This window comes from Elaeis guineensis, chromosome 8 (assembly GCF_000442705.2).
Source record: "Elaeis guineensis isolate ETL-2024a chromosome 8, EG11, whole genome shotgun sequence".
NCBI lineage: Eukaryota > Viridiplantae > Streptophyta > Magnoliopsida > Arecales > Arecaceae > Elaeis > Elaeis guineensis.
Window position 1 is genome coordinate 7,672,261 of NC_026000.2, and position 14,314 is coordinate 7,686,574.

Consider the following 14,314-nt stretch of genomic DNA (forward strand, 5'->3'; position numbering starts at 1 on the left):
TATTTTTTAATATATATTTAATGTTAATAATTATATTTTTTATTTAAAATTTTAAATAATAAATATATATATTTTTTAAAAATTTACTACATTCCGTGATATATTATAATATCTAACGATCAAATTATATTTCTATACAGAATATCGTAATTTAACAACATAATATCACGTGGAAAGAGAAATATTTTTATTATTTAAAAATTTATAAAATTTAATTATAATATATTATAATTTTTTTTAAAAATAAATATTTTTATTATTTAAAATTTTAAATAAAAAATAAAATTATATATATTAAATATATATTAAAAAATAATAACTGCACAGTCCATTAGATAAGATGATATATTTTTCTGCACCAAACGCTGTACGCAAAGGTTTTCCCACGTCCCAAATGGATCAGGACCTGATCCGGCGCGACTTACATCGCATCCTTGGATGATAAATAATAAATATAATGAGGGAGAAAAAAAGAGAAAGTATTTATGTTGTGTTTTTTTGGGTTACAGGGTATTTATGTTGTTTCACCGCAAGTGAAGCAGGAGCCGGCCTTTACAAACGAAACGAGCGCGCCCGACATCTCCGGTGTGCCGCGTTCGAAGGAGGAAAGGGTCTCCGAACTCTCTCGATCTCCCCCCTTCGGCCCGACCGCAATGGACCTCCGCCGGAGACTCCCTTCGAAGCCCCCCCACCCCTCACCGGCAGCGGGGAAACCCCGCCGCACCTCGCCCGGGGCGGGGAAGCCTCCGGGTTCTCACCCCTCATCCGCCGTCGTCCAAGCTTCCGACGCCCTCTCCAATCCCATCCCCATCCGGCATACCGACAAGTTCTTCTCTGTCCTGTTCATGGCCTCCATCTATTTCCTGATGTGCCGGTGGCGCGAGAAGATCCGGTCCTCCACCCCGCTCCACGTCCTCAACCTCTCCGAGCTCTCCGCCATTGTCGGCCTCGTCGCCTCCCTCATCTACCTCATCTCATTCCTCGGCATCGCCAACGTCCAATCCTTCATCTTCTCCCCGGACGAGGACGACAACTTCCTCCTCGCCTCCCCCTCCCCCTCCCCCGCCCCCGCCGCTGCCGCCCCTTGCCCCCTCCTCGCTGACGGCGACGACCCGGAGAAAATGCGGGCTATTTCTAATGATGACGATGAGGAGATCGTCCGCGCCGTGGTCGCCGGGAAGATGCAGTCCTACGCCCTGGAATCGAAGCTCGGAGACTGTCGGAGGGCCGCTGGTATCCGGCGGGAGGCGCTGAGGCGGACCAGCGGGAGGGCCATGGAGGGGCTCCCGCTTGACGGGTTCGACTACGCCTCGATTCTGGGGCAGTGCTGCGAGATGCCGGTGGGGTATGTGCAGCTGCCGGTGGGGATCGCCGGTCCCCTGGTGCTCGACGGGAGGGAGTATTTCTTGCCCATGGCCACCACAGAGGGGTGCCTCGTGGCGAGCACCAACCGTGGGTGCAAGGCCATCGGGGAGTCCGGTGGGGCTTCGAGCGTCGTGCTGAGGGACGGGATGACGAGGGCGCCGGCCGTGAGGTTTGCGACCGCCAGGAGGGCCGCCGAGCTCAAGTTCTTCTTGGAGGATCCCAACAACTTCGAGACGCTTGCCGTGGTGTTCAATAGGTACCGAGCTTTCCTTGCTTTCTTTTCCCTTTCTTCTTTTACTTTTTACTGTTTTCTGTTCTTCTTAGACGGCTAAAAATCTGATTTTAATCATTTTTCTTCTGCTTTCGTGTTAATTCACACTGTTTACGTTATATTCAACTTTTCTTTATTTTAATGGCAAAAGAATGGATTTTTTACCCACCTTTTTACCCTTATGTTAATTCTTAGTGGTCTATTGAATTTGGCTTTTCGTATTGGCTGCACTTCTTAGGATTGTAGCAATGCCCTCATATCGTTTTTAAAATTTTCGGTATTGTGTTTGATGATGGGCTCGTGTGGGATATTTCTTTTTGTGTTTTTCCGTCTAACGAAAATTTTGTTGCTTTTCGTTGGAAAAAAATGTTTTTCCTTTGGTTAATAATATAACTCTGCTTAAAAAGTTCCCTTATGGTTTTGTTTTGTATATTCGTTCTGTTATTCTGGTTACTGGGTTCCGATGTTAACATTCACCTTTATGGTTTCAAAAAGATATTCCAAGTCGCTGCTTTTGCTCCCATTCTGATCTTAAGAAATGGATGATCTCACCTATTTTTTGCAATAGTGGACTGTTCATTAAGTGGAGATGAGTTCCGCGATGGATTTATTGACGACCAGGAAAATCTGCAATATTTTTTCTTTGGTTCATTTTTGGATCTGTTCTAAAGGATGAATAGATGAGTGTTATTTTAGCATATTTTGATCTTTGTTCTTTTGGGGTGGGGGTTGGGTTTGCTTATCTTTCATCATTAACATTTCCCAGAGGTTAACTTTTGTCTTTTTAACCTTTTTCCCCGTCGTGTTCTGCAGGTCCAGCAGATTTGCTAGGCTCCAAGAAATCCAATGCTCGCTTGCAGGGAAGAATCTCTACATGAGATTTCGTTGCAGCACTGGAGATGCAATGGGGATGAACATGGTTTCGAAAGGGGTGCAAAATGTGTTGGACTGTCTGCAAAATGATTTCCCAGACATGGATGTGATCAGCATCTCTGGTTAGGTTCACTTTCCTGGATAATTTTGAACTAATTTGCCTGCCTACACTGTTTTTCCCAATTTATTTATTTTTTCCTTCTAGAATGAAGATCAAATAAGAAAACTAGATATATCATCATGACTTCACTGGAAAAATCACAATCAACAGTTATTTTTCCTTATTATGATGCTTCAAACCTTGGCTTCTTTCAAATGCAGACCCTGGATCTCTTATTATAGTCATGAGACAATATATGTGTGAGTTTTATTTGCTCTGATTCTCATATATAGGATACACTATAAAGTTGGTGATTTAAGTAACAAATTTCCTTCTGCATCTGGTAAAAGATCCTATATATGCATTAATATGGTTAAATGCCTATGTGATGCCCTGTTCCATTTCCACTTCCTACTTGTTTCTCTTCTATGATTTACTGCATATTACTGATGTCAAGTGGATATATGATCGCCTTGTCATGAATGAGCATTTAATTCGGCTTGTTACAGTTGGATTCAGATGTAAATCTTGAAATTAATGTTCCATTTGTTGCTGATTAAGGTTGCATTAGCTCCATGCATTTTATGAGATCTCAATTTGATGTCATTCACATGGTTTAGTCCACAGCTTAGCCAATCATTCTCATATGCCAATAAATTCATGAAATACCAAAAAAAATAAAAGGATTCTTATGAGCACTATAGGGAAGGCATCCGTGTAATTGTGGAAATTGTCAATATCGTCTCTCCATTGTTATTGAACTTCCTTTTGTCGTTTTGCAATGGTCAGGCAATTTCTGTTCGGACAAGAAGGCAGCTGCTGTGAATTGGATTGAGGGGAGAGGCAAATCAGTTGTTTGTGAGGCAACCATCAAGGCGGAGGTTGTGGAGAAGATACTGAAGACCACCGTACCAGCACTTGTGGAGCTCAACATGCTTAAGAACCTTGCTGGGTCTGCTGTGGCTGGGGCCATGGGGGGGTTCAATGCTCATGCCAGCAACATTGTGACTGCCATCTTCATTGCCACTGGCCAAGATCCAGCACAAAATGTTGAGAGCTCACACTGCATCACCATGATGGAGGCTGTGAATGATGGGAAAGATCTCCACATCTCTGTGACCATGCCATCTATAGAGGTAATTTTGATTTCTTTTATCACCGACCCATTTCTTATCCTAATGATGACACCCTATCCAATTTCGTGGCATTTGGCTTTGAATGGTTGATGTGTTTGATATAGTTTCTTCGTTATAAAGCATGTGGTCAAATGGGTCTCACATATCTCTTTGAATCTCTGATTTCTTCGATGTTCACAATACCTTATTTCATCCTGCAGGAGAATTTAATTCCAACTATTTCTTGCTGTAACCTGTGTTGCTTTGTTTCTTCGAATTATCAACAATCTCTCCCTGTCCTCTCTCTCTCTCTCTCTCTCTAAATTTCGTGCGGATAGTGGTTTGAATTATCCCTGGGAATTACTTTCTACCTATCGCAACAAAAACTTAAGAGATTAGATGGGTGGAGCAGTATCTGCTGCATGGTAGTTTGTGCATGTAGTTTTTTTTTCCTTTTCCCTCTGCTATATCTCTTTCCCCATATGAGCTATGGTCCTCAAAAGATATGAGGTGTTAGGTTGAGTGATCTGAGAGCACCACCTGCTGCTTCCTTTATCATGCAGCAAGAAATGTAGAGCTCATCAAATTTGGATTTCTCTACTTTGAGTCTAATAGTTGTCCTATAAATCTGTTCAACATCTATACTACTTTATTAACTGATCTCCACAAGGACCAGAGCACCACCTGCTGCTTCCTTTATCATGCAGCAAGAAATGTAGAGCTCATCAAATTTGGATTTCTCTACTTTGAGTCTAATAGTTGTCCTATAAATCTGTTCAACATCTATACTACTTTATTAACTGATCTCCACAAGGACCACTGTACAAGCTGAGAGCTAGCTGTCCTTTTCATGGATGAAGCAAAATCTTTCATGTGGTGATTTGTGGTCGTTGCTCTGATCCTCAACATGTTCTTCAAATGATAAAATGTCTCCTGAGTCCCGAGAAAAATGAATAAAATTTATATTTTGTTAATGTTTCAAATGTGCTGCATGTCCTTTGGATGCTTAAAGATGTTATAATTTTTGTTTACATGCAGGTGGGCACAGTTGGAGGTGGGACCCAGCTGCCCTCTCAGGCAGCCTGTTTGGACCTACTTGGTGTGAAGGGTGCAAGCTTGGAATCCCCTGGGGCAAATGCTAGGCTTCTGGCCACCATTGTCGCTGGTGCGGTGTTAGCAGGAGAGCTCTCTCTCATGTCAGCTCTTGCAGCTGGGCAGCTTGTGAAGAGCCACATGAAGTATAACAGATCCAGCAAAGATGTCTCCAAGGCTGCCTCCTAATGAAGATTCTTCTGGATAGATATTGCAAAAGCCCCAGCCAAATCCCCAAGGAAAGAGAAAGAAAAAGATGTGTAATAAAATTCCCAAAGAATGATGTTGATTCAGAAAATGTAAGTAGACAGCCTGTCAGCAAGTCAGAAGGTAGAAATCCAGTGTAGCAGTAATGTTCCTTTCCTCGATATCTGGCTTTTACCTTTTGTAACCTGTAAGACTCTCTCGATAGCAAAGTTTTTTTTTTTCTTTCTTTTCTTTTCTTTTTTTTTTTTTGGGGGGGGGGGGGGGGGGGGGGGGCAGTTCTTGAGATTTTCCTTGTCACCTTTCAGCAGAAGAGTTGTCTGATCTCCCTTGATGTTCTGCGCTATTCAGTATCCTTGTTGTCATCATGTCCTGCTCGATTTCTCCTTGGCAAGCCTAGAAAGAATTTGTTGTGTTACATGTGTTACCTGGTCCCTTTCTGTTTCTTGGGATTAAATTTTTTAGTATTTTTACAATTGATATGTCATTTGCTACATTCTTTTTACTTCTTGGAATGGCATGCTATGTTATTATAAGTAGAGATTCTAATTTCACCATTCTGAACTGAGTAACTATTATGGAAGAAAAATTATTCATGTTGTTTTTAATTTCTAGTGATGAACAGACACCTGAGTCACAAGTTTCTTGTACATGTGGTGGTTGTGTGGTATGCTCAATTGCATGATTACTGGTAAAAGCAGTGATGTCAAGCATGATGATGGGAAGGTTGCGATCTAAATCAGGAGTGCTCCTTTTGTTTTTATTCTTCCTACATTTCTAACTCATTAATTTGTTGTGTCACTTGTATGAGCAAGCTCTTTCCTGTTCTGGGCAACAACAGTGTGGTATCATGTTGGAAAAGGATCCGACCTCATAAGTTAAAAAATGTGGCATGGAAGATAATGTTGTACTTCAGCAAGTTTGCAATGATCTAAGATTTAATGACTTATCTACTGCACATACTGAAGGATGGGTGCAGGATGTTTAATCATCCGAATATAGCATGCCAACATGATGATCTTAAATCATGGAGGATCAGATTATCCTAAGATCAGGATCATCATCTAAAATCATCTTGGTGATCTGATTTGGTTCAGCAAATGCCACACGAGGATTAATGGAACAATGTCTTAGGATCTATTGAAAAGAGAATGTGAATCAAATAGTTAAGGCTGTCATGGTAAATTAGTTGATAATGCTATTGGTTTGTAGACTTCATTTGGGGTTCTGCGCGCTGCTCTGTCAGGAGTCCCATCCAAAACAGACAGATGAGCAGCGGGTCCTTTCCATGTGCTACAAAGCACCAAACCATGTGCCTCTCACCCCATCTACACGCACCAAACTCCATACGAATCCTTGAGAACGCTATGGGTGGTTCGTTTCGGCCTGCAGCCTCTCTCTCTCTCTCTCTCTCTCCCTCCTTTTCTTAGCTTTTGCTGGGTACTTTGGCAGCTGGAGACATCATATCCTAGTGAAGACTCCTGCCATGTTTCTATCTAGTATCCTCTTTAGAATATTTATAACATTTTCCTATTCATGGAATTGGGGAGCCTAAGTGTGCGCATCATTCTTTTCTTTTTTTTTTTCTTTTTTTTTTTTTTTGCCAGAAAGTAAACTCATGGAAGTAATACTTAAAGAATAGGACAACGGATGGAATGCTTAAATTTGCTACAATGTCATACTCCGGTAAAATAAGAGAAATGTTTAATGCATTGTTGGGAATAACCCTGGATCCGGATCTTGTTTAGGCGTGAAAATGAAATAAATTAATGGACAACAAAAAAAAGATAGAGAAATAATGAGACATAAGAATTTACGTGGTTCAGCTTTTAAGCTTATGTCCACGGGCGAAGATGATCAAAGAAATTTTTACAAAATGGAGATATTACAAAATACTCAAAATTCTCTCAAATCCTTTATCCAAATACATCCAAATCTTACTTGCTTTTACAAGCTCATACTCATTTTGCTTGCTTGCCTCAAATATCACACAATGTGGCCTTTATATAGCATCCATATCTTATCTTACAAGGATCTTTTAAGATCATATCATATCTATGCATATCCTTATCATATCTATCCAAGGATCTTATCAAATCTTTTGCATATCCCACATTTGTCACATGGGTTAAATGCTTGGCCACCATTCATTTGAAATCTTTACAAGATCTTCCATATTTATTATATGGGTTTGGGTATTAATTGATTCAAGATACAATTAACAAATCTCCATCTTGACTTGAATTGATTAATTGTCATTGAAAAATTCTTCAATCATCTTCTTTAAAATGCCCCAAAGGTAAATCTCAACTTTGACAAATATTAACCAAGTCTAAGTAATGCCTGAACTTGTTCATCATGAGAGATTTAGTCATCATATCGATTGGATTATCTGTAGTACCAATTTTTTTCACAATAATTTTTCCTTCAGAAATAATATCACAGACAAAATAGTACTTCACATCAATGTGCTTCATCCTTTTATAAAACATCTTATCCTTTGTAGAATGGATAGCACTTTGACTATCATAATGGACGACAGTTGTTGATTGAAGCTAAGTTCACTAAATAAATCTTTTAACCAAATAGCTTCCTTTATAGCTTCAGTTACTGCTATATACTCTGCTTCAGTAGTATATAATACAACTGTAGACTGTAAAGTAGCTTTTCAACTGATAGCACAATCACTGAGGATAAATACATATCCCGTAATGGATCTCCTTTTATCAAGATCACTTGCATAATCAGAGTCAACATAACCAAGTATATCATCTTTCGTCCTTCCAAATTCCAAACATGCATTAGTAGTACCGTGCAAATATTTCAAAATCCATTTCACTAGCTGTCAGTGTTCTTTTTCTAGATTGGACATATATCTACTGACAACACTAACTGCATGTGAAATATCAGGACGAGTACAAACTATAGCATACATGATACTACCAACTGCATTAGAATAGGGAACATATGATATATATCAAATTTCTTTATTTGATTATGGTGACAATGCAGCTGAAAGTCTAAAATGAGTAGCAAGCATACAGGTTTGATATTTTTCATGCCAAAATGCTTTAAAATTTTCTCAATAAAACTCTTTTAAGTTAGATACAATTTACTTACAATTCTATCTCTCTGAATCTCTATACCCAAATTTTTTTTAGCTACTCTCAAATCTTTCATTTCAAATTCACCACTCAACTCTGATTTCAACATGTTAATTTCAGATGTCTTTAACAGTAATAAGCATATCATCAACATAAAGCAATAAATAAATGAATGAGCTATCATCAAGTTTTCTGAAACTAACACAGCTATCATATTGGCTCCTAGAATAGTCATGTCTAATCATGAAAGAATCAAACCACTTATACCACTGTCTAGGGGGCTGTTTTAAACCATATAATAATTTCTTCAACAAACAAACATGGTCTTCTTTATCTTTAATTTTAAAACCCTTAGATTGTTGCATGTAAATTTTCTTTTCAAATTCACCATGCAAGAATGTAGTTTTAACATCTAGTTGCTCTAATTCTAGATCATGTATAGTAACTAATGCAAGCAAGACACGAATAAAGCTATGTTTAATTATAGATAAGAAAACATCATTAAAGTCAATTCCACGAACCTGACTATAGTCCTTAACAACCAATTGTGCCTTATATCTAATATCTTTAATACCGTGAGTGCCTCTTTTCTTCTTGAAGACCCATTTGCAACTAATAATTTTTTTGTCTTTAGGCGGTTTGATCAATTTCCAAACTTTGTTCTTCTGAAAAGACTTCACCTCTTCCTGCATAGCCACTAACCACTTGCCTGAATTAATACAGGAGACAATCTCTAAATATGTTGAAGGCTCATTAACAGCATTTATCTCTTCTGCCACAGCTAACACAAATGAGACATAATCTTCAAATCTTACGGGTTTCATCTTCTTTCTTGATGGCTTATTTTTGGCAATGAAATATTTTTCCTCCTCAACATATGGTGTTTCCTTTACTTCAGTAGAGGCAGGCATCTGAACTGGGCTTTGGGGAGGGGTTATATTCTTCACCTCAAACTCCACCAGCTTAGAAGAACTCTCAACACCTATATTAGAAGAAACAGAATCTCCTTTCTCGGGTGTAACATAGCAGATTCATCAAATATAATAACTTTGCTAATTATCAATTTTGGAGACTTAGGATTAGGACATCATAATCTGTATCCATTTACATTAGAAGGATAACCAACAAATATGCACCTTTTAGATCTAGGTTCCACTTGCCTCAAATGCCATATAATGTGGCTTTTATATTGTATCCATATCATATCTTGCAAAGATCTTTCAAGATCATATCATATCTATACATATCCTTATCATATCTATCCAAAGATCTTATCAAATCTTTTGCATATCCCACATTTGTCACATGAGTTAAATGCTTGGCCACCATTTATTTGAAATGTTTGCAAGATCTTCCATATTTATCACATGGGTTTGGGTATTAATTGGTTTAAGATACAATTAACATGCATCTACCTCCAACAACATTCCAACCATGCATTAAAAACTTTGGGGAAGATAGTGAAACCATGTGCATTACTGGAATAATGTAGGATTGATTGTTGCATAGATATGATTGGGTGATATAATTCTCTGTGACCAGACATTCTTCTCCATCAGGTTTCAATTCTAGCATTGCTTGCAAAACTAGTCTACGGGCCCAGACATGCAATTGCTGATATGGTGTAGGCTGGGGGGAAATTTGTAGGATTCACTGGAAAAAAAAAAAAAAAGAATTATATGAAGCAAATCTGGAACCCATGGAGGGGATGGAAAGCTTATGTAATGCATGGTTTCATGATTTGTGTTTCATAAACTGATCACTCAAGCATGTCCCTTTGAATGTAGAAGCAAATTGTAATGTAGATTGCCTTTTTATTGGACAGCAATAGCACTTAGGAGTTGTTTTTTTTTTTTTTTTTGGTAACAAGCAAATGCTGCTATATTATCAAAGTAAAGTCTGGAACCATGACCCTATTACATCATACCCAGGCCCTTGACAATTTACAGATATTTGAAAGGTAACATATAGGAGTTCTTTGCAAACGTGGTTATGATGCATGGAAAATTCTGCACAAAGAGATGGCAAAATTTCCAGCTACATACAGTTGATGACATTTTATTAAAACGGTGGCTCATCATGTTGGAAAATATAAATGACTTAAGTGGACTTTCTGAACACATTCGTGCATATATCTTCTCCTTTAATTAGTTTCTATGAATGAATATGGGAAACTAAAAGGTTTTAACAAATTTTTACGCACATTTTTTTAAAGAATGTATATGGGAAACTAAAGGGCTTCATGACCAAAGTCATGAACCAATTAAATGTTATTATGAATCTATTAATTTTGTACATTGGCCAAAGGAATGTACTTATCAAAGTTCATTATAGAAATTATTATCTATTAAATGTTAATTATTATCAAAGTTCATGAAATTCAATGTCCCATATACAAAGTACATGGAAAAATATGAGATTCATTATAAAAATTTGGATATATATTAAAGGATTCATCTAATCTTGGAAGAAGTCATTAAGAGCCTTCATTAATGCCAGGCATCAAGGACTCTTGATGGGAAAAGTCATTTTAGCACTCTATATAGAGGGCTCTTGGTCCCTCTCCCTATATTTGTATACCCATCAATAAGTACAAATATAATAGAAGGAGTATAAAGGAAAGAGAAGATCAAACGTATTCAAACCAAACAAAATGTTCAAAATAAAGGTGGAATCTTGGTGTACTTTTCATATCGCAATGGTTCAAGATAGATAATGTTAGTTTTGTGATTTATAAAACAGAAGCTAAAAATCCTGTTTTATCTAACACATCATACTTTGAATTCTTGAGATACCAAATTTATGATCTCTCTTCTGCTTGACTTCCTTCAATCTTCACCTCCTCTCGGTTGAATCAGAAACTTGACAATTACAATTTCCTGCTACATACATACAAGATATATAATGCGGATAGGATGCATGGTGTCGCTAGGCATTCAAAACTCCACTTTAGTTAATATTTACACACTGCCATTTCATTATGATGAATACAAAACTCCCGGAACTTACATATGAAATAAGGAATGTACATATTATCCATAAAATATTATAATTTTCATTGCCGTAATGCTGCTGCTGTGTTTTAAAGAAAAGTCATACAAGTAAATGACTACTTACCTTGATAGCATGTTAGTGTGCCCTATATCCATGGTGCAATCAATTGGGAATCTTATCTGAACTTAATCAACCAAGAATAGCCATCAACTATAGATGTCGCCTGACCACCTGACCCAGAACAACATAAAATTGGACACATTTTTGGGGCCATTGACATCCTACCTTAAATACATAGACATGGAATGATGAAACATGGGGTTTCTATTGAGAGAAATTTCCTTGAATGATCCTCTCATCTCATGATAACAATGCCTCTTTTTTCTTTGAAAATGCCTCAAGCATTTCTTCCCTCCCCCTCCCGTGTTAGTGGTGGTGTTTTATTGCAAAACCAATAATTCATATCACCAACTAGAAATGCAAAATTAACAGAAAAAGAAATTCCTTGAGAATTTGTTTAAGAAGCACAGCGGGCTGCTTTTGACCCAGATCACACCACTCCCAAGGAAATGTCCAGGCTTTGGGCCTGCCAGCGGGCTGGTAGGTCGTGCTTCCCTCAGGCCTGGGCCTAGGCAAACGGTTCTCAAGAGAATTTTTTTGAGCACCGCCGGCGGTGTAGAAAATTCGATATGAAGCACACTTTTTTACGTAATTGATCTATATAGCCATCATTTTCTAACGTATATTTAATATCTATAGTTTTACTTTTCATTTGAAAATTTTATATGACGAAAATACCCTTTATTCTTTGAAATGTCATAATTTCATGGGCCATATTATGACTTTCTACCTGCAGGATGTCATGATATGATCATGAAATTATGGTATCTCATGGTATCTTATAACGTTCTGCATCAAATTATGACTTTCTGCATACAGGATGTCATAATATGGTCTAAGATATCATAATATAGCCCAGGACGTTATAATATAGAAGGGATATTTTTGTTCAACCATCTGCCTATAGCTTTACTTTTTCAATTAAAAATTTTGAATGACAAAAATGCCACTATTCTTTAGAAAAAAATTATAATATTTTATCCATATTATGATATCCTGCATTATATTATAATAATCTATGGATAAAAATTATTATTTTTTGGATGCAGGATATCATAATATGGATATAGATGTCATAAATTTTCAAAAAGATAGAGATATTTTTGTCATTCAAAATTTTAAATAAAAATATTAAATTATAGATATTAAATATATATTGAAAAATAATGATTACATGAATTGATGGTATAAGATGGTATACTTCACATCAGATTTTCTGCATCGCTTGCGGTGCATAAAGAATTTCTTGTGTTCCCAAACACACAGTTCGGCTGGCTGGCTCCGCACCGGCGTTGGCAACGCGGTGTTGGGTCTCCTGGGCGCCTCGCACCCACTACAAAAAGTTAGGCCCTCTAGAGCCGTCCCGCATTCCTTTCCATCAAATAACTATTCCCTCGTGGATGGATGCTGCCCTTTCTGCAGATCTCTGATACAAGTTCAGTATTCATTCAGATGGTAAGGACTGATAAAATTTGTTGCTCATTCTTACTTATATCAAATTATAACTACTTTTTTGGGTACATCAAAATATAGCTACTTTCGATCACAATTGCCGATGTTGAATTTTATAGTGTAATCTTAAAGCAAGAGCAGATGGGGGATAGTGTTATGACGTTGCTCTTTAGAGAGACATGTAAGATGAGATGATGCGGAATTGTGTACAAGAAAAAGAGATGAGGAGCAAAAGAAAAAAAAAAAACAGGAAAGCATATCAGATAGAAATGATGTATGGATGAAACATTAGACGTTTATGGGTCTACAGATTGAATTAGCTGTGAAACACGACCGAAACCCTTGTGAAATCGATCTAGCATCAATTTATTGCAATCTAATTTAAATTGTTTCAAAATCTGAAAAGATGACTCAATCATGTTGTACCGAGCCAAGTGGGTCCATGACTTGTTGATTAACTTGTGGTCTGATAAAAAATAGAAAAAGTAAAAAAAAAAAATATTTATAAAAATGAAAGTGAAATGTCCAAAAAAAAAGAAAGAGAAGCACTATGTCGATATAAGTTTAAAAGTCTCCCTAATAAGGCTACAATTATGTTATCACTTAATTCACATCATCAACGAGACTAAGACTTTTAATTTATCATTTTTGATGTTGAATCACCTCGCATATCAATTTTGCAGGATAGCCGGTGAGTCTTAGGTTTGTAGTAGCACCCCTTTCCTTCGTGCATGCATGCATTAACAAGGGAGCTATGAAGGCCCTGCATAAAAGCTATCTAGGAAAATAATCATTTTCACAAAGTATAATTATACATTTTCATCAGAACAAAAATAGAGTGCAGGTAATTTAGAAGAGGAAATGAAAAGGTTGCTTTTCCCTGCCACACCGAATGGAATGCAAATGGGTGCAACACACAAGATAGTTGAGATTTGAATTTAAGAAATTAAGCTAGTAAAAATAATAGAATATTTCTCAGTTAAAAGATAGAACCTACCTTTCCTCTAATTACTTGGTAATGCCATAAAAACTAGTTCTCCACGTTGCTAAAGAAATATAGAACGGCCCTATTGTTTATAAAAAGTAAAAATAAACAAATAGTCAATTCTCACTGGTCCTATAAGCTATGTTTGTATGTTGCATGATACTTTGATAAATTCTAGTCAGAAATTATATCCTATATGGTATGCACCTTGTGGCTGTGCATATCCATAATCACAACCATTTATTTCTGTAACGGTGCATCGAGATAAGTTCTTGATAAATGCGATCTACATAAATAAGTGGTTGTGATTGATTGTGTGCATGGCTACGTAGTATATACAGTATAGGATATAAATTTTCAATCCCAGCACTTCAAGCTACAGTAACCTATCGGTCTCGAGCTTGAGAACCTCAAATGCCAGTGTACCAAATTACCCACACATGGGATTGGTTTCTTTGGTGGTTGATAAATTGGGTTTCTGCTTGAAGCTCTTTCACAGCTGTAGGTATTGTTATTTTTAAGAGATCAGAAACATCTATCAGATGGCTAACAGCAGACATCATGTTCATGCCGAAAATGGCATTTGCAGAAAGCTATAACTTTGTCTCCCTCGTTAATTAAAAGAAAGCTTGTCTTTTA

General features: G+C 37.3%; 1 protein-coding gene across 1 annotated transcript; it reads left to right on the forward strand.

Annotated features, from left to right (window-relative positions):
- Window positions 1-519: 519 nt before the first annotated feature.
- Window positions 520-5,250, forward strand: LOC105050594 (3-hydroxy-3-methylglutaryl-coenzyme A reductase 3). The gene is made up of 4 exons (XM_073242905.1): window positions 520-1,621; window positions 2,450-2,631; window positions 3,399-3,745; window positions 4,763-5,250. Exons 1-4 carry the CDS (start codon window positions 654-656, stop codon window positions 5,003-5,005), a joined length of 1,740 nt encoding a protein of 579 aa, XP_073099006.1. The 5' UTR covers window positions 520-653; the 3' UTR covers window positions 5,006-5,250.
- The last annotated feature ends 9,064 nt before the right edge of the window (window positions 5,251-14,314 follow it).